Genomic DNA, 22,182 nt, shown 5'->3' on the forward strand with positions numbered 1-22,182 from the left:
GGCTGCCTTTTATAGGCAAGTAGCATGCAAGGTACTGTCATTCACAGTATGTTTTTATGATGGAATGGTCTATCTTGTCCAGATTGAATTTTTGACTCCCAGTAGACTCCCAGATAAACTAAAGTCATTTATCTGTCAGCTTGCTAGGGGATGTTTTAAATTTCAGTAAACAGTGGTATTGTATTAGCATGAACCATTTGGGTAAATTTGTTTCAAGGAGATAATAAATAACTAAACTACTTGGTTAAAAATCAGAAACAATTTGTTCCTGTCATCTGGTGGTGCTTAAATTAGGAAAAATAACTCTCTAAAGGTGTAACTAATCCATGAATCTAGTTTGAGGCTCTTGCTGGCTTTATCTATCAGATTGCACATAATGCACTGAAATCCATGGATATCCCCCGTGTTTGGGTGTAAAATATCTTCTAAGATGATGTTATTTATAATTTGCATGAAAATGTTTAACTAGAAGGATAGCAGGGAAAGAAGATGATTCAATTCTATAATCTGTGCCAGCGATAATTAGTTTATATACTATAGTTTTGCAGTCTTAAATGATACTGATATAACTGTGTACCTTCTGGAAAAGGGACTGAAAGAATTTTGAGTGATAGGATAGGTTAACGATTTAGGAAGAAACATACATACACATGTGCAAACACGCATGCTTGAGTTGATCAACAGAGGAGGAATGTCTCAAATACCTGAAATTCTTAACTCTCACCTGTTTTAATATCTAGGAAGGTTTTGTGTTATATGGTGTTACCATCCATGTATGATAAGACATATTCTTCAGTTATAGCAGATTGAAGCAACTGGCCCAACTGCCTCCACATCTTGTCACATGTGAATCAGGATAGCCAGAACTTAACTCTTAGGTCAGGGTTAATAGTCTTCATCTTCGTTTCCCCAGCATTTAGCACAGAGTGACGTCAGAAGAGTACTGTTGAATGAGTGGGGTGTGTGGCGTCATCTCTTGGTCATGAGACCTCAATATCTTCCTGTACAAAGTCTAGGTGAGATGGAGGCAGAAGCAAGGTAAAGGGAGAAGGAACTCAGCTGATTGATACTCTTGCCTCTCCTCCAATTTCCCCCCCACAGACCATTAACTATTAGCTGTTTTTAAACAATATCTTTCCCTAATTTTCTTTTAGCATAGAGTTCATAGCTGTTTTTAAACAATATCTTTCCCTAATTTTCTTTTAGCATAGAGTTCATTTTAACCAAAAATTTTCCCTATGTAAACATCAGGACATAGAAGTAGGCCTGATTCACTGTGAATTGTCCTTTATTCCTGGAAATTGTCCTTTAACCCAATCGTCTAAAGATTATTTCTGGATTATTCTGGTGATTCAGTGATTTATGTGATTTGATTTCAGATTGATTTAGTTTAATGTAGCTGCACACATCTGAAAAAAAATATATATATATATTTATATACACACACACCTACATATATAATAGCAGAGCTAATATATACCTCTATGAGGCAGAAGAGATGGCTCTAAATGAATGTGATGAGAAAGAGAATTAAGATTATCATTATTATTAAAATTATGGTTTTTTCTCATCTATATTCAAAATTATTATTGAATCAAGAACTCTGAAATTATGCAAACAAAAGCCACAGTAAAGCAAATCACTGCAATTTTCCACAAGAAATTATGATGAATTATGACCTAAAATGTGTTTTATATAGTTACACAATTGAAAGGTCGCATGGATATTTGCCATTTATTTTAGCATCATGCTGCCATGTAGGTGGACTAGGTTGACAGATTAAATACAGAGTTACAGTTTTCCCAAGTCCTGATGCCCTAGGGTGATTTATCTTTACTAATGTTGATCAATTTAGCTTTTCTGTTAGATAAAATAAGGGAATAAAGCAGTGTTCATGCTATCAATGCAGAGTCTGAGGTTTGAGAAAGGAAAGTGTACTTATAAAGATTAAAGAAAAGCTTCTGAGCCAAAAGCAATGTCACGTTTATTGAAGAGAAGAAATTTTGTTTTAATACAGTGGACATAATCAGTTGCACATTCCACTCAGGTCTGTGTTCTCTTATTGAAATGTGACAGCCTGTCTAAGCATATGTGTTTGATTAAGTACTTCCGAGATATGTTGTTGTCATATAAAAAAGACACACTTGTTTTTCTTTGCATTTATATTTTGACCAGCAATCTTGATTCCAGCTTGTGCTTCATCTAGTCCAGCATTTCTCATGATGTATTCTGCATATAAGTTAAATAAGCAGGGTGACAATATACAGCCTTGATGTACTGCTTTTCCTATTTTGAAAAGACCCTGATGCTGGGAAAGATTTAAGGTGGGAGGAGAAGGGGACGACAGAGGAAGAGATGGTTGGATGGCATCACTGACTCAATGGACATGGGTTTTAGTAAACTCTGGGCGTTGGTGATAGACAGGGAGGCCTGGCGTGCTGCAGTCCATGGGGTTGCAAAGAGTTGGACACGACTGGGTTACTGAACTGAACTGAACTGATATTTTGACCATGTTAGACTTATAAGGAAAGAGCTCCTTAAATGTAGAAATATAAAATACCTAGTCACAAGAAGTACTGATGTTTAGCATGTAGTATTACTTTACGCATAATATGTGTTGTTTTCAGTTTGCTTAAAAATTTTTTTTAAAAAAGCCAGGTTTGGCATTATATGTCTTCTGATTTCCAGAAAATTGTCTGTAAATCCATACATAAAAATTACATACAGTTAGCAATACACATTTTTAATAACAATTTTAGCAGCAATATACAGCTTTATAGGTTTTATATAAAGTATAATACAGTAACAAAGGAAAAATACTGAAATTCTCAAAAAGATTTTTCTCTATTTTAATTTTTATTTCAACTTCAGTCACAGTCTATCTTAATAGAGTCAAATACTTAGCTTGAGTTAAAACTAGTGTTTCTTTATCACACCTTACCCTCTTCTAAAACTGTGTGATACTCTTCATTTTGTATCTATAAAGTAAATTCTCTTTGTTACTGTGACCACATGTCACACATAAGAAAAGATTTTAAGTAATCATTGTAGTCCATTAGCTCTGGTTCCAAGGACTAAGTGTAATCCTAGATAAATGAATTATTTTATATAGTTATCTGAACATTTTATTTTACCTAAAAATAGAGGTGGGTATCTTTAACTTACTTTGTGTCTTTCTTGGCACAGATGTATTTACAAATAGGTATTGAATGAGTGTTGAAAGGATGCTACTGAACCAGGTGAAATTTAATGCTATTTTACCTTGTTTTCCACATGTTCCAATTTGGTAAATATAAGTATTCAGTTGGCAAACATAGTATCTAAAATGAAGTAAACATATTCAGTGTTTTAACATTTGATAGAATCCACAATCTAAATTGAAAATTGTCTCCTAAGTATAAATTACAAGGCTCCATGAGGGATCAATAAACTAGTAATTGGATTTGAGTCTCAGGAGAATTCCAAAGATTCTCTTGATTTATGTATGTGATGAGTTCTGATGTGTATTTTACCTTTGTTACAAACCTAATGCTATAAGTAGGAAATGTTCCAGGATATAGAAGTTTTATGTGTGTGAAAATTCTCTAGCTACTTATTCTTTTTGAAAAAACTAATATTAAATGGTAATTTTAAAAATGTTAATGATGCTAAATGAAATTAAAACTCCCAAGTTTCATTCAGTATTACAAATCATATATTCTTATATTTATTTATGTAGTATTTGGTTGGTTATTTGGTCTTCAGAGAGATCTGTATTTTATAAATCTTCATTATCATAGTATGTTTCTCAAATCAAAAAATAGGCAGAATCTGTGACCTGCCCAAATCAAAACAAAACAAGATCTCAATTTTTTTCTTCTTTTGGAGATTATAATGTGCATTCATACACTGAAGCTATATGAATTCCTGCTGAAAAGAGACAGTTTTAACTTTATCATTTATTCTGAAATCATGACCTTAGAATAATTTTGATTATAAAAAATCTATTACATCTTTAAGAACTATTAATTTTCTTTAGAACATACTTTAAGAAGCACTAATTTAGTCTGTTTTCCCCAAGTAATTAAACAAAATTCTATCAATTATGTTTTTGTTAGTCAACTTTTGGATTGTCCTTATTTGTAAATGTTTAAGAGACAGAGAAAAGTACACTTTTACATGATACTCAAAATGCAAAAGACATACAGAAGATGAATATGCATCTACAATCATTTCAGGAAAAGAAATAAAAAAGAAATCAGTATATATGTATTATTTTTAAATTGCATAGAACTAGCCTTGTAGATAGAAAGAACAAGAATGTAAAATTCCTTGATAGTTCTTTGATCCACTTTCCTTTCCATTTTTTCTCTGTAACACAATTTATGTCCATAATTTATACTTAAGACATATTCAGCAACATTGATAGCTAGTAAAAATGTCCACACACATTCATTCTTGAAAAGTTAACACTCATTTGCTACTTTAGTAGAATATGAGACCATTAGAGTGTTGGATTATCTGATATTTTTGCTGTCTAAATTCACAGACAATCTTGATTCCTTATCTGAGTCTGCTGAAGAAATTCTTGCCAATATCATGCAGTTACACTTTTCTTCAAAGAATAATTTCAACACTTGATATATATTTTTTAAACGTCATGGTTTTAGCCAAATTTTAACAAGCCAGTTATTCACTTGTCTAGAATTATCCTATCTATCATTTCATGATTTAGGTGAAAGAGCCAGAGAGAGAGAGAGAGAGAGAGAGAGAGAGAGTGTGTGTGTGTATAAATTATTGTGTTAAGGATTTTTCAATTTTTTTCTTGACAAATTGACCTCAGATTTGCACTGAGATATTTTGCCCCATTACAAGATGTGGTTTTCTAATGTCACTGATATAGTGTTTTAATATGTTCTTGTAGAAAATATTGGCTAATATTTATGCATCTTTATGGAATATATCATAAAAGGAATACTATGTGAGCCTTATTATTTCATATGTGAATAAAATATACTTAATGTTTGCTCCAATATGTTTTTAAGTTTTTAGTCAATCAATAAAACATTCCTTTTTCCTTTTTTTATAGAGCAATGAAGTTGTGTACTACAATGCAAAGGATGATCTTGATGTGAGTATTAAAAGTTTTACATTACATTACAGGCTAAACTTAACTAGACTAGGGTGAATGGCTTTCTAAACAATCTGACCATGAAGTATATTTAGTTGGATTCATGTTCCCATCCAGCTTTAAAATTGTAGTTGCTTATAAGCATTAACACCTATGTACATTCAAACTGTTTTTCTTTCATCTTAGGTGTGCTACAGTTAATTCTGTGATCCAAAAATTTCATTGTAGTCTTACGTATTCTTGAAATCCTGCTAAATTCATCAGGTTTTCTGGAGATGGGCCATTTCATGTAAAATTTTTAAGAATTTGTAAACAATTGTAAGATAATATATTTTAAAATTCATTATAACTTTGTTGGGGTAGTTTAAAGTACTTTAGATATGTTAATAGTATTGCTCTTTTAAACCCTTAGATGGTGAATGAAAAATGAACTGTGTTTTATGATTGGTATGTTGGTTTAGCTATTACAGAGAGACTGAAATATGCTAAACTGAAAATGCTAAAGCAAAACAAAAGATTATTCCTCTCTAATGGCACTTTCTGTGTGCAAGGCCTGATAGAACAACTCTCTATAATCCAGGCCCTGCAAATCTTTCTCTCATGATTTTTCCTTTCCTCAAAATGGCTTTTCCATTTTACGGTCCAAAATGGATGCTGCAAAACCCACAATGATATTTGCATTCTGTCATCAGAAAGGACTCAGATGGCACTGAAGGTCATATTCCGGAAATTACAGAAGACACATCTGTCTGTACCTGTTGTCTACTACTTAATTACTAGTGTTACCTGGTTGCCAGAAGATGTGCAGTGTAATTCCCCGTCCTCCTCCCACCTTCCCATAAGCATGTAGACAAATAAAATATAAGGTTCCGTTACCAAAGAGAGAATAGAGAGAATACTAGTTGGGAGTTAATTAGTAGTTTCTATACTTAACTTCAATTTGCGCTTCCTGGCATATTGAAGTTAGTGCCCACATCTACCCGTCAATTGAGTGACTTCTATCAGTTCAGTTCAGTAGCTCAGTCATGTCTGACTCTTTAAGACCCCATGAATCACAGCACTTCAGGCCTCCCTGTCCATCACCAGCTCCAGGAGTTTACCCAAACCCACGTCCATCGAGTCTGTGATGCCACCCAGCCATCTCATCCTCTGTCGTCCCCTTCTCCTCCTGCCCCCAATCCCTCCCAGCATCAGGGTCTTTTCCAGTGAGTCAACTCTTCGGATGAGGTGGCCAAAGTATTGGAATTTCAGCTTCAGCATCAGTCCTTCCAAAGAACACCCAGGACTGATCTCCTTTAGGATGGACTGGTTGGATCTCCTTGCTCTTGAGGAGGATCTCTTCTCTCAAGAGTGTTCTCCAACACCACAGTAAACTTATATTAATATAGTCAAATTCTTCAACTTGGAATGGAGCAAAAAATTCTCATTTATAGTACAATGATTATAACATTTTGTGCTATGTTTAGTATTATTTAGTTCTTAATGCATATGTTTTGATCACTGTGACCAAAATGTTCTCTGCAATAGAAATATATAGTCCTTATTTTTTTAATTAATTTATTTTTTATTGAAGGATAATTGCTTTACAGAATTTTGCTGTTTTCTATCAGACCTCAACATGAATCAGCCATAGGTATACATATATCCCCTCCCTTTTGAACCTCCCTCCAATCTCCTTCCCCATCCCACCCCTCTAGGTTGATACACAGCCCCTGTTTGAGTTTCCTGAGCCATATAGCAAATTTCCATAGGTTATCTATTTTATACATGGTAATTAAGTTTCCATGTTACTCTTTCCATACATCACCCTCTCCTCCCCTTTCCCCATGTCCATAAGTCTGTTCACTGTGGCTGTTTCTCCATTGTTGCCTTGTAAATAAATTCTTCAGTACCATTTTTCTAGATTCTGTATATATGCATTAGAATATGGTATTTATCTTTCTCTTTCTGACTCACTTTACTCTGTATAATAGGTTCTAAGTTCATCCACCTCATTAGAACTGACTCAAATGTGTTCCTCTTTAAGGCTGAGTAATATTCCATTGTGTATATGTACCACAACTTCTTTATCCATTCATCTGTCGATGGACATTCTAGGTTGCTTCTATGTTCTAGCTATTGTTAACAGTGCTGCAGTGAACAGCGGGATACATGTTTCTCTTTCAATTTTGGCTTCCTCAGTGTATATGTGTAGGAGTGGGATTGCTGGGTCTGTGGTGGTTTTATGCCTAGTTTTTTAAGAAAATGAAAGACAGTTAAGAAGTGTTAGTAAACACTGAACTTGGATATTCACTTTAGGACTTTTAGTGGTTATACATTTTTTTCTTAAGATTATTGCTTATCAGATGAAGTTGGACTTATATAGATGATGAAATTAATTCACCCTCACCAAACATTTTGCAATATATGGTTGGATTTAGTTGGTTCTTATCCTCCAACTTTATATGTGTAATGATATTTTTATTTATCAAATGTTTGTACAATCATAATGGCATTTTGTTTTAATTTGAATTGGCTTACCCCTCACTGTTATTTATTTCACTTTTCTATGTACCAATTTAGGGCTTCCCTGGTAGCTCAGTCAGTTAACAATCTGCTTGCAGTGCAGGAGACCCAGGTTTCATCTTAGGGTTGGGAAGATCCCCTGGAGAAGGAAATGGCAACCCACTCTAGGTCCTTGCCTAGAAAAGGCCACAGACAGAGGAACCTGGCAGGCTGCAGTCCATGGGGTCATAGAGAGTCGGGTATGGCTGAGAAGCTAACATATACCAATTTAGTTTCATGTTTTTAATTGCTCAAATTCCACAAAGCCATATTCATTATGAAAAATTGGCAACTGGAGATTATATGATGTGAATTTATAATCTCATACATCAATATCTAATAGCTAATGAACACAGGAACTAATTGGAATGCTAAATATTGAAATGGTGTTATCAATTAATAAATTTGTCCTCATGTGTTTGAATGGGGTATAAATATCTGAGATCTAAATACGTTTTCTATTTTCTGGAATAGTTATATATTTAACCTATGAGTGGATTTTGAAACCAAGGGGCTGAAATCTTGCCAGTAATGTGAAGCTATAGAAAACAGGCCAGATTTAACTGTAGACATATTTTGATATGCTGTTGCCTTTGGATGTCATACATTCTCCAGCTTGCCTCAATTCCACTCTCCTTGTTGTTTATTCTCTGTCTATATCACACATCTACACACATAAAAAATAAAGTAGAATTGCCTTAACATAATACAGGGATAGAATCCTCAGCACACCAACATTTAAGGAAAGGTCTTGAAGGCAGGGTATGGTGTGTAGAATAAAAGTAGATAGAAATGAGGAAAAAGTAGCTTTCATAATAGAAGTAAATCATATGTAAAAGCCCATAACTTAAGTTTATGTTGAGTTAAAGACTAATTGTTCCTATTTTTCTTCCATGTTTGTTTTATTTGTCCATCACCAATTAAGATTTGAATATAAAGAATGACATATTCAAGTGTAATCTATTGGTTTTGTTCATTATAATGATGATACATGGCCTCACTTAAAGGTAAAGCAAGCATTTAAAGCTGATCAGTTATCTCTTTGGAGTGTAACTTTCTATTAGCTACATCTGAATTAGTTTGTGGAGAGCTGTCACGTTGTAAGCTTTTCAAGGACTTTGATATAAGACAGTTCCTCAGGGGCATTTTATAATCTCCACGCTACTCTAGATCAATGCTATTTATATTCACCTTCTGGGTATAAAAATAAAAACTTAGTGACAGCCAGATTTAGCTAAAGTGGTGACTGAAATAAGGGTAAAAGTAATGTCCCTTAGGATTGTGTAATATTATATAAAAACTATGACTATAGTCATTCACACAGATTTTTGCTTTGGAACTTCAAAATGTAAGTATTACTGGGCTAAATTATTTGGTTATGTGGTTAGCCACAATTCTCCTGGTTGACATAAGTTACATAAGGTATATAGCCATGCTAGAAATGTAAGATAATCATTTCTGTCCCTTGTGCTAGTTATATTAGCATATTCTCTCCTCTAATTACCTGATTATAATATCCTACAGTTTTTGTGCTAAGTATTCTTTAAAAACTAATTCAAATACTACCTACTCTTGAAGCCTGCCTTGGTTTTTCTAGATAGCAAATGGTATTTCCTTCCTCTGAGTTCCCTAAATAACTTGCTACACATTTTTGGTTTTAATGGTCTAATACCATACACTATAGTATTTTTAAGTATTTTTATATAGGGATAATCTTTATTAAATTTTTGTGTCTTGAGATAAGGGTCTTACTCATTTTCTCTCTTTAATGATTTAGAGTAATTGTTGACATGATGCTATTAAATTGGATAGTTGATTTTCAGTTCCCCAGTTGCTTACATCGCATTCATGAAGATTGTTTACTTTTTAGATGGTGCTGTATTTGCAAAGTAAATAGGAAACCCTTTGCAAGCATGGTAGAAAAAAAAAGTTTGTTTTGCTTCAAGGTTGGGTGGAAACAAGATTAAGAGAGGATTGGCAAGACTGGCTTTGACTATGGACTGTCTTTGAATTAATTTTTTTTTAATATAGACATTTGAAGATGGGATCAGAGTGGACCTTGTTCCTTCCTGTACTCTCATGTGTTCCTTCTTCCTGTTAGCCTCTGGTTCAGTCATGAGGACTAAGACAAGACAGTCAGTCTGCTTTGCCCTATGTCTAAAACTGATTCAAGTTGAGAATAAGTATTAGAGTTAGAATATTTGTAGGCAGTTACTACAAGTAATATAAGATCAGAAATTTTGGTTCTAAGACTGAAGAGATCTGATAGGCTAAGTTTTTATGAATCTTTATGAAATGTGAAATCAAGCCTATTAGTCCATTGAACTAAATTTTGTCTAATTTTGCATTTAATAAAAGTAAATTGCTGAATTTCATTTTCAAAGAGAATACAGCATTAATGTGCATAGAATGTTTTAATGTAAGATTAATTTTTAACTTTTTATCAGGAAAAGTGTTTTAAATATAAAAAAGAAAGAATAGTAAACCGAGTCTCCATAGTTGCTGTATCTAGTATTTGTGTAAATATTTTAAGATAAAATAGAGATATGATATTTCACTCCTAAATTCTTCCATATGAAACTATTTTCCCCAATTAATAACAATACATACATGTATAATTACTATCAGTAATTATACCTGTAATTACTATCAGTAATTATTATCAGTACATTGTTATATGGAGGAAATAGAGTATGATACTTAAGAGATTTTATTCCAGAGTTCCACTGCAAGCATTTGAACCCCAGATGTGCCGTTTTCTAGCCTGGTGATTTGGCAGTCACCTAACCTCTCTGTTTTTCCCTCTTGGCTTGAAAAATAAAGGTAACAGTGATCCCTACCTCATACAGTCACTGTGAAAATTAACATTCCCTGTCTTACAGTAGGCAGTCTAGAAATATTAGTGAGTGTAATTTTTAAAATGAGTAATTATATTTTTACAATACATTTAATATTGATTTGAAGTGATTTTAGTTCCACATGGGGAAACATTTATGCATGTGGGTGTGTTAACAATAATTAAAGAGTACTAATTTGAGTTATTTTATTGTTAAGAATATCCTTATATTTGTGTGAAAAACTTAAGAAAATGCTTAACAAAATAAAAATTGAAATAGAATCCTCTAAAACACATTTAGAAATGCATGTGACTGCAATGCAGAAATTTGTTGTAAAGTCCTTGTGAGTGGTATATATCCCAATTAGAAAAGATAATTAAATGTCTAAATAAAATGGAAAATAGCTAACAATGCAACAATTAGTTATGAAATTCCACATTCAGGTTCTCCTTAGTTTTGATGGGTGGAGATACCACTATGCCAATGAGGAACTGCCCTCTCCTTAGTTTTGAAGTTTATTTAGGTTCTTAGAGACATCTGTCCCAGTAAATCCTTAACTTTCCTAAAGGTTTAGCGAAGTAGATTCTGCAGAAGGTTTGAGTTGTGCTAGCATGCAGCACTGTTTTCTTAATTCCCAAAGCAAGCAAAGAGAAAGCAGATCATTGCAAAACCTTATTAACCTAATTCGAAGATCTATGTTTTGGACTGAAATCCAAATGAAATAAATTCAACCCAGAATTCCCATGTCAATAAATTAGGTTGATTTATTTGCTACATTTTATTTTATTGATTACATTAAAAATGTGACCTATCTGGGACATTTGGCTAGTCTGCTGAATTCCCTTGCATATTTATGTTGCTATTTATTTTCTTACTGGCCTTGTCTAACATTAAAATTAATCCCAACCTAATGTCCTTTCTAAATGTCTTTTTAAAAGGCCAATCATTCATTTTATTTTATGGAAATATCAGTCTGCTTCTAGAATGAATCAAAAGCGGTATGTATCAAACAATGATGAAATATGTTCTAATTATTAAAGAAGGAATCAAAGTCTAGGTTTCTCTCTCTCTCTCTCTCTCTTTTTTTAAAATTATCTGATAGTATGTGGCCTTTATTTGAGGCTCTGCTAATGATTATTGTTGAATCCTCATAGGAGATAGTATAGAGATACAATATTAATTGCTTTAGTAAAATAAATGGTATAATCAGAGTTGGCTTTTTTCTGTGTGAATCCAAAATAAATGGTTTGAATATTTTCAATGCTGTTTGTTTGGATTAGATTATAATAATAGTTATAATTGTATTATATAATATATATAAAATAATAGTCACTCAAACATGTGTTAGCTTAATGGACTTCCCAAGTGGTGCTAGTGGTAAAGAATCCGCCTGCCAGTGCAAGACGCATAAGAAACTGAGTTTCATCCCTGGGTTGGGAAGATCCCCTGGGGGAAGGCATGGCACCTCTCTCTAATATTCTCATCTGGAGAATCCCATGGACAGAACAGCCTGGTGGTCTACAGTCCATAGGGTTGCAAAGAGTGGGCATGACTGAAGTGACAACATGCATGCGCATACTTACTCTAAACTAGGAAATAAATGCTTTGTAGGTAATGTTATCATTCACACTCATCTTTTGTGGCACATACTATTATTTAAATAATTTTCAGAAAAACCAAGTGAAATTTAGTGAGCTGAAGTGACTTGTCCCCTATCACATATGTGTATTTGGAAGAGCAGAGAATTGAATGAAGTGCAGTCAGAGTGATGCACAGCAGGAGCCACGTGTCACTGTGCTGTGCTGCCCTGCATATGCCATGGGCATCCGCGGTGCACAGGAAGGACCCTGTGATGGAGTTGTTATAAATCAAGATTTTCAATTAAAATTTTTGAAGATGGTTTTGATTTAAAATTTTAATTTATTATACCTATCCATCATTCTTTCCATATTTAATTTTGATGTATATGGCTTGTATTTATCCAGCCAGCTTCATCCTTGACTGTTATTAACAGTGACTTGCAAGTAGGCAAAATAAAATCTGTGATTAAAAAAGATGGTTAGACTTTAAATCAGAAATCTTCACTGATCTGATCGTTCATTCCCAGTGGTATTTTCCATGAACACCTCAAAATGAATGCATGCACCTTTGTGTGAAATATAGCCTTATTAGAATTCCTGGGAGGGGGAACTGTTAAGACTGATAATAAGGAAGATTATTTCAGATTCTGTTTCTTGTAGGAATAGTGCCGTGTGTTTTTGGTGCCTTCTACCAAAAATTGAGTCTGGTTTAATATTTTTGTAATGCTTTGTACACTTGTGTATGTGCTGGTTTTGCAAGGATAGTTAAAACATTGGTCCTAAGCTGCTTTGGAGTGGTGGCATGCATAATTCTCTTTCAGATTCCACATGTCATATTCTTCCTTTACAGAAGGTAGTGTATGGTGTATTTACTTAGAACTCACTGAATTAAGTTTGGAAAATTTGGTGGTATTTGGTAGGCATTATCTATTCACCCTATGTACAACATTGGGTAAATAATTATGGGGACTGGATTGCTTTGAATGATATCTTCAACCTTTTCTTGCTTGCATATACATATCAGTTTAAAAAGATCACCTATTTACTTATAAATTATATGTAAACACACACACAAAAACACACCTGAAATGATATGCTGAGAAACCTCCCAAGCGATTTCCAAATTTTTAAGATAACTGAAGTTTTATGAAGTGTTGGTTTAAGTGGCATTTCACAATAAGAATTGCCAGAAAAAAGCAAAAAGTTTTATCTAGATACTTACTTGCTAAATGCCTTTGATTATGATGACTTTGTATTACCACTGGAAATACCTCAGCAGGCCATATGAACACAGGGATTTGTTACCAATATAGTACTAAGAAATCTAAACCCATATTTATAATAATCTTCTTGATAATGTTAGCTTTTTTGACTAGTTTACTGGTTGAATTAATTGAATCACTTTTCTATCTGGTAAGAAGAGCTAGTGCTGGCAATGGAAGCATCATCTCTGTCATTCCCTTTTTGTTCAGTGCAACTTCCATTACTAGAATTTCAACTTCAGTCATTATTAATTACAGCTGGTAGCACATATGGAGTAGGTTGTAGCTAAGAAAATAGTAAGTAAATTTACACATCAGTTCAATTCAGTCACTTCAGTCATGTCCGACTCGTTGCTACCCCACGGACTGCAGCACGCCAGGCCTCCCTGTCCATGACCAACTCCCGGAGCTTACTCAGACTCATGTCCATTGATTTGATGATGCTATCCAACCATCTCATCCTTTGTCGTCCCCTTTTCCTCCTGCCTTCAATCTTTCCCAGCATCAGGGTCTTTTCAAATGAGTCAGTTCTTTGCATCAGGTGGCCAAAGTATTGGAGTTTCAGCTTCAACATAGTGCTTCAATGAATATTCAGGACTGATCTCCTTTAGGATGGACTGGTTGGATCTCCTTGCCGTCCAAGGGACTCTCAAGAGTCTTCTCCAATGCCACAGTTCAAAAGCATCATTTCTTCGGTGCTCAGCTTTCTTTGTAGTCCAACTCTCACATCCATAAATGACTACTGGGAAAACCATATCCTTGACTGCTGCTGCTGTTGCTAAGTCACTTCAGTCGTGTCCGACTCTGTGTGACCCCATAGACGGCAGCCCACCAGGCTCCCCTGTCCCTGGGATTCTCCAGGCAAGAAAACTGGAGTGGGTTGTCATTTCCTTCTCCAATGCATGAAAGTGGAAAGCAAAAGTGAAGTCGCTCTGTCGTGTCCAAGTCTTTGAGACCCCATGGACTGTAGCCTACCAGGCTCCTCCATCCAGGCGATTTTCCAGGCAAGAGTACTGGAGTGGGTTGCCATTGCCTTCTCCTATAGCCTTGACTAGATGGACCTTTGTTGGCAAAGTAATATCTCTGCTTTTAATTATGCTGTCTAGGTTAGTCATAACTTTTCTTCCAAGGAGTAAGCATCTTTTAATTTCATGGCTACAGTCACCATCTGCAGTGATTTTAACCCCCCAAAATAAAATCTGTCACCTTTTCTACTGTTTCCCCATCTATTTGCCATGAAGTGATGAGACCAGATGCCATGATCTTCGTTTTCTGAATGTTGAGCTTTAAGCCAACTTTTTCACTCTCCACTTTCATCAAGAGGCTCTTTAGTTCTTCTTTGCTTTCTGCCATAAAGGTGATATCATCTGTATATCTGAGGTTATTGATATTTCTCCCAGCATCTTGATTCCAGCTTGTGCTTCATCCTGCCCAGTGTTTCTCATGATGTACTCTGCATATAAGTTAAACAAGCAGGGTGACAATATACAGCCTTGACGTACTCCTTTTCCTATTTGGAACCAGTCTGTTGTTCCATGTCCAGTATTAACTGTTGCTTCCTGACCTTCATACAGATTTCTCAAGAGGCAGATCATGTGGTCTGGTATTCCCATCTCTTGAAGAATTTTCCACAGTTTGTTGTGATGTGATTAACACATAAAGTGTGCACTGAAAGTGACTTTGTAGAAAGTAAGCTCTCCTTTCTCCTGTTGTACCTGGAGGGTGAGTGATGACTTGAGACCAACTCACATACATTTAGTAAGGCCAGAGTAGATGGAGTGCTAATGTCACTCCATTTAGTAAATATTAATAACATTTAATTTTTCTTATTTACTCAAAATGGGTGTAACTGTAAGTTCAAATGTTTTTTTCCACCCTTCCTATGAATTCTTTTGGGGATCATGGACACATGGTATATTAAGTTTTATTTTAAGTTCTTCACAGAGAAAAAGTCTTGGTTGTCACTTGAGAGAAGTAATTGAAGTAATTCTACTTGTGAAATTGAAGTGAAAAGCCCAGCTAATATTCTAAGCTATGTTCACCTACACAATGTCTCTTTGACTGATTGATATCTATACTATGTTGTGAATGCATTATCATAAAATAAAATGAAAATTCTCAGGGCCAAGGGGTTTGGAAACCAAGAGACTCCTTTGGTAAATGCTTATTTATACCCACCTTCCATCATTTACATGTTTTTGTAGTTACATGACATTTAGGAAAAGAAAGGTTGGAAACAATTCACTTTAAGTTAAAGTTCATAGATTTCAGAATTATAATTTTCAGAGCCAGAAGTAGCCGTACAAATCTTATTTTCCCCTGTTTCTTTAAAAAGAGAAACAAACAAAAAAGCACCAACAAAAAACCCTGAGGAGCCATAGCAAGAACACAAAGAATTGGAATGAGAATGAGAAGCTGAATTCCTGACTTAGGTGCTGTCTGTAAATTTACTGGGCTGCTTCCAGTGTTTGTTCTTTCTTCAGATGGAAGTAGAAAAAGCATGAATTTGGGGAGTAAGAAATATAGATTCAAGTTGATTTATTCACTGAACAAATAGTATAAATAGGGCAAGCAGATACAGTTCTAAACAATTTGCCAGGTGCTAGGGCCACAACTGAACAATGTCAATGAGTTCTCTTGCCCTCGTGGTGACTATATTTTAGTGTAGTGAGACAGCAAACATGGGACAGATAAAATGGCTGGTAACATTCTTAAGAGGTGCTTGCTCCTTGGAAGAAAATCTGTGACCAACCTAGACAGCATATTAAAAAGCAGACACACTGCCAATAAAAGTCCACCATCCAGTCAAAGCTATGGTTTCTCCAGTAGTCATGTATGGATGTGAGAGTTGGACTATAAACAAAGCTAAGCGTCAAAGAATTGACGCTTTTGAACTGTGGTATTGGAGAAGACTCTTGAGAGTCCCTTGGACTGCAAGGAGATCCAGCCAGTCCATCCTAAAGGAGATCAGTCCTGGGTGTTCATTGGAAGGACTGATGCTGAAGCTGAAACTCCAATACTTTGGCCACCTGATGCGAAGAACTGACTCATTTGAAAAGACCCTGATGCTGGAAAAGATTGAAGGCAGGAAGAGAAGGGGATGACAGAGGGTGAGATGGTTGGATGGCATCATTGAATCAAAGGACTTGAGTTTGAGTAAGCTCTGGGAGTTGGTGATGGACAAGGAAGCCTGGCGTGCTGAAGTCCATGAGGTCGGAAAGAGTTGGACATGACTGAGCGACTGAACCAAACTGAACTGAACATTCTTACACATCCATGAGTCCTTAAACACCATTTCGAATATTAATTTGATGACAAATTTCTGATTTTAATTCAGAGAATTCTGATCATTGAATGAGCTTTGTTGCAAATTTGATTTTTAAAAGATATCTGAAAATAAAATGTGGTAAAATTATTGCTTCTAAAGTCAAATTTGGTACAATCTATGTAGGACAGAATGGAAATAGAGGCAACTGCACCAAAGCAGTTATGTAACCACTCTTTATCCTTTTTTTGACATTTTATACACAGCTGTTAATTTATTCTCTTTATCTTGAAAGGGTTGTCCTGCCATCTATCCATCTATCCAAATTCTGTCCATGTTAAGACATAGCCTGAGGTTATATCTTAGGATATGATTTAAATTTTGCATTAATGAATCTTTGACAAAACTTAATGTGAAATTCCATAAAGTCAGTCACATCTGCATTGCTCTTAAGGTGATAAATGTGATGTAATATTTCCATGATTCTATGGGCAGTAATTTAGATGGGAAAATCTCCAAGAGAGTATTTTTCAGCTGAGATCCGAAGAATAATCTGATACTATTAAAAAAGACCAGGAAACAGCATACCAGGCAATGGGAACAACAAGCACAAGGACCTTAAACCAGGAGGAGCATGAAGTGTGTGAGGAACAGGAAAACAGGCCAGGGCAGCAAGAACACGATGATCAAGGAGGACAGGGCAGGGGACGTGGATAAAGAGTCAGGCCAGAAGTAGGTCGTTTGGAGTCTGTGAGCCATTGAGAGGTTTTCATTTCTTTATAAATATGGTAGGGTTTTGGTTTCCTGGAGTCTGGGCTCTGTGTACATTAGTTGTAAGGTGTTAGTCTTGGCCTCAGATGTCAAGGATAACATCTGGTCTACCCTACCAATTTTTTTTAAACTTATTTTGCCCTGAAAGTATTTTTTTTTTTTAAGTATGTTTGTCTGTCATAATCTTCACAATATAAAAATTTGCTTTTAATTTTTTAAGAAATAGGTGGGCCTCATTTAAATCTTTCATAATGCAATGCATATATACCACTATGTGCTTTCCAGTGGGAGTGCTATATTGAACTTTCAGACTATTTGAAATCACACAGTGCTTTTCATATGTAAGAAACCATTTCACAGTCCCTTAGTAGAGAAAATACGCTCTCTGTCACTCCCTAAAATTTAGGTTACATATTTATATATAGAATAGATATGTATATGTTTTAGAGTATTACATTCCTTTGTAATGCTAATAATTTGCAAATTTATACTGCTCACGGAGTTTACATCAGCTTCCAGCTCTTTTCATAACACTTTCCTGTACCATGGTTGTGATGGCTTTCATGCTCACTGTGGGCTAGGTCCTGGATGGGTGAGTCACGAGCATTCATCCAGCGTGCAAACTATCAATAAAAATTCATCAGTTTCATTTTGAGAATATCCTCAGATCCTGTATTCCTACTTAATGTTATCGGCTTCCCTAGCGGCTCAGATGGTAAAGAATCCACCTGCATTGTGGGAGACCTGGGCTTGATCCTTAGATTGGGAAGATCCCCTGGAGGAGGGCTTGGCAACCCACTCCAGTATTCTTGCCAGGAGAATTCCCTTGGACAGAGGAGCCTAATGGGCTACAGTCCTGGGGTCATAAAGAGTCGGACATGACTGAGCGACTAAGCACAAAACGTTATCATTGTAATTTTCATCAGCAACCTCAGTATCAGATCAGATCAGTCGCACAGTCATGTCTGACTCTTTGCGACCCCATGAATCGCAGCACACCAGGCCTCCCTGTCCATCACCAACTCCCGGAGTTCACCCAGACTCACGTCCATCGAGTCAGTGATGCCATCCAGCCATCTCATCCTCTTTATATTTTATTTGAAAATGCCTATTTTTGCTTTTAAATTTTAATATGCAAGTTACTACAGTGATCACTATCCCTTTTTGACAGTTGAGTTCAATGTTATGTTTCATATTTGTATTTTCTTTGAATCATTTCATCATATTTATAAAAGGTATGTATTTTTTGCTTTAATATCCCCTATGTGTTTTTAAACTTTTCCCCTGTGTTATTGTACAGTTTCAGTTGTTTACTGTTTTCCCTGCCACCAAAGTCAGGTTATTCCAGACTGTTTCTTCTTTTTATTTTATTTATCATAATTGTAGTAGAAGAACACATGGAGACTTAACAGTGCATCTAATTTTAAGAAATAGAATTATTCATTCAAGTTTCTTCTGACCACTAATGTTATTGTATCTTTTATATTAACTGTGAAACATTCTTTTCTTAATATATTGAGTAAATTGCCTCTGAGGAATCCATTTTATACTTTTTCCATAGAGTAAATCTAAGGAGTTAAAAATTTTAACTACTTGACGACCTGGAGAAATCTTCTGAATTTAGAAGAAAACTTTTATTTGTTCATCAGACATGATTAGCTGAACTCATCTTTTTTTTTCTGGGGATAATATGCTATTCATTTCTTTATAATTTTTTTTGTTTTGTTTTCTTGTTGTTGGGATTCAATAGAGCATATGTACAAATATTATATCAAAATCCTTAGTATCATTTTAGTGTCATATATTCAGTGTCATCCAGTTCATATTTCCAGTTCAGTTCTATTCATTTACTCAGTGCATCTTTGACTCATAGCGTCCTCAAGGAGAAAAACAGCAGCTTAAACCAATTAACTCAGGAGACTGGACGGTGTTCATATTGCATCATAACTGAATTCATTGTTTACAGTTCAGCGTGACCTAACACCCTGACCAGAAAAATTATAACTGGCTGAAGGCTCAGCATCTTTTTCTCTCTATTCATTATTCATTAACTGGGCATGGGCAGCTGCAGCTGCCCTGATGAATCCCCACTGCTTATTGATGCAGGTGATTTACTGAAAGGGAGGCTTTCCTGTATATCAGTCAGAACTGGTAACCAGCCTTAATGCTTAGATTCCAGTGGTGAATAGTGGTTACAGAGCCAGTCTTATCTTTAATCCATAGAGCTGATAACAACATGTCAGCATAGAGCAGCCTTTTAGTCTTGGTGTCTCTATGAAAGTCTACTGTAAATATCATACATCTATGATTATTATTTTCATTAGGTGATAATATGCTTGGAGGCACATTATGTATCCAAAATTTTATTTGATAACAGTGACAAAAAATTTCAAGAATCAAAAATATCTATATTGAGAAAGTGGCAAGGCCCTATTGTAAATAATATCTACTAAGTAGTTGTAAAAAAGAAAAGGATGTATTTGGAGGTGGAAGTTTTAAAATATACACATATAGACATTGTAGAATTTTATATAAGTCTATAGTCTTTGGTTTTTGAAAAACTTGTTTTGGTACACAAGAACCCATTCATTTAACCCTTTCACTGCTGCTGCTGCTGCTAAGTCGCTTCAGTCATGTCTGACTCTGTGCGACCCCATAGACAGCAGCTCACCAGGCTCCCCCGTCCCTGGGATTCTCCAGGCAAGAACACTGGAGTGGGTTGCCATTTCCTTCTCCAATGCATGAAAGTGAAAAGTGAAAGTGAAGTCGCTCAATCGTGTCCCACTCTTCGCAACCCCATGGACTGCAGCCTACCAGGCCCCTCCGTCCATGGGATTTTCCAGGCAAGAGTACCAAGCCTTTTCATGGTTTTCTATAAGTATGTGGTTTGTAATAGGTTTTATATGAAAAAAACAAACAATCAGCATCACATGAGCTTGAGAACACTGAGGGTAAATATTATTTTCTTTAGTGGAGCTTATCTCAGAGTTTTGATGTGCCAATGTGCTTTGTTATTTCCTTAATGGAAGAGCAGAAGAGTATTACTACCTCAACTTATTTTAAGTTGCAGCCAACCCTGATAGAATCTGCAGAGACTGTTTTCTTTTCAAATATCCTTTGACAAATATTACTGGCCATATTGCTATGTGCATGCATCTGTTATTCAGTAATAATAAAACAGTGTTTCTGCCCTGTGGAGGGTAGAAAAATTGAGACATCCGTTAATATGCTTATTACTAGTCAATTCTAATTTTTTAATGAAAAAAATTGTGTGTCTAATTTAAACTATTGATATTTTAAAGGAGTGAACTTGCAGTTTTAATGTGTATCACGATCACCTGGAGGGTTTGTTGAATTACTGAATTGCTGGTCCCCTTCCTGACATTGGGGCTTCCCTTGTAGCTCAGTCAGTAAGGAATCTGCCTGCAATGCAGGAGACCTGGGCTCGATCCCTGGGTTGGGAAGATCCCCTGGAGAAGGAAATGGCAACCCACTCCAGTATCCTTGCCTGGAAAATCTCATGGACAGAGGAGCCTTGTGGGCTGCAGTCCATGGGGTCGCAAAGAGTCAGGCACGATTGAGCGACTGACATTTTCCTGACATTTCTGATTGACTGGGCCTAGGGTGGAACCTCTGACTTGCATTCTAAAATGCTTCAGTGGTTGGTGATACTGCTTCTTCAAGGACTAAACTGTTAGAAGCCTCTGTTTTAAAATAAATATTGAGGCTTTTTACTAATTTAGAATGTTTGCAGTGGAGAAGCATAATGACATCATTTATTTGGTGAGACCTGCTTTACATTCATATTATTAATGGAAGTAGTTTATTTTAATTTTCCCTCCTCTTATTCAAGTCAATTGTGCCCATAGATAATCATAGAATAGAGGATGAATTTTAAATTATAAGAAAATTCATGACTGAATCCAGGACCAAGTCCCAGTTATTATTTTTATTCTTTCCTTTATTAACAGTTGGAATCATGGTAGATGTGTTAGGTTAAGTGTTTTGTTCTGTGGTGCTTCTTTGCCTTATCATTCTTTCTTTTTCTTATCCTTAACACTGCACACACCTAACCTTTGCTTTAGAAAATAATATGAGTTAGTAATTTCGGCATGTAGGCTTTTTGTCAAATTTTAGACTTTCAGCACTGCTGTTTCATTATTTTGTATATTCAGTTTGTTACTAGAGGGGCAATTATATCTTTGTTGCTTTCACATGGATTAAAGATAATGATCCTTCTTTAATTCTGCTTATCGATGACAAATTTTACAGTCCGAATGACATATACCCAGATGTGCACACATACACAGAGAGTCATATCTAACTAAACCACAGTTGCCAAATATAGTCCTTCTCCTTATTATAGAGAGTATATTTTCATGTCTTCTTCAACATTGTTTCGTTTGAAAAATAATTTGGTCATGACCTGTTAAATTGATTTCATTACATAATAATGAGTTGGACTTGCAGCTTTAGAAATCATTGATTTTTTTAAAGCCCTTTTGCTAATATTTGTGTCTAAATAATCTTTCCCATGTTGCAACTTCCCTAGGGAAACAAGGAAGTGTGTATATGTGTGTGTGTGTGTTCTTGGGATACTAATGGGTTATCTGGTTGTCCAAATTCTCAGAGCCATCTAGAAAGCTGGACACTATTGCTTCTTTGTAAAGTTTGTTTTTGCCACATCCTGCCACCCTTATGAGACTGTCCACTTAAGTTCTTTCTCTTGTTTATCAGTTGTATTACTGCAGTGTGCTGTAAAATAGTCAAATGTTGTGGTTCTTTTTTCAGTTTTGTTTTGTGGAAATTTCCT

The 22,182-nt window shown here is 35.4% G+C and overlaps 1 protein-coding gene across 8 annotated transcripts in view; it reads left to right on the forward strand.

Moving 5' to 3' along the window:
• The window catches only part of CACNA2D1 (calcium voltage-gated channel auxiliary subunit alpha2delta 1), a 520,469-nt gene that overhangs the window by 309,470 nt on the left and 188,817 nt on the right, over positions 1–22,182 (forward strand). For all 8 annotated transcript variants that reach the window (XM_070787669.1, XM_070787670.1, XM_070787671.1 and 5 more), the window contains exon 5: positions 5,069–5,110. In XM_070787669.1, coding sequence (XP_070643770.1) covers positions 5,069–5,110 — 42 coding nt within the window. The remainder of the gene's footprint in view (positions 1–5,068; positions 5,111–22,182) is intronic.

Source organism: Bos indicus, chromosome 4 (genome assembly GCF_029378745.1).
Source record: "Bos indicus isolate NIAB-ARS_2022 breed Sahiwal x Tharparkar chromosome 4, NIAB-ARS_B.indTharparkar_mat_pri_1.0, whole genome shotgun sequence".
NCBI classification, from domain to species: domain Eukaryota; kingdom Metazoa; phylum Chordata; class Mammalia; order Artiodactyla; family Bovidae; genus Bos; species Bos indicus.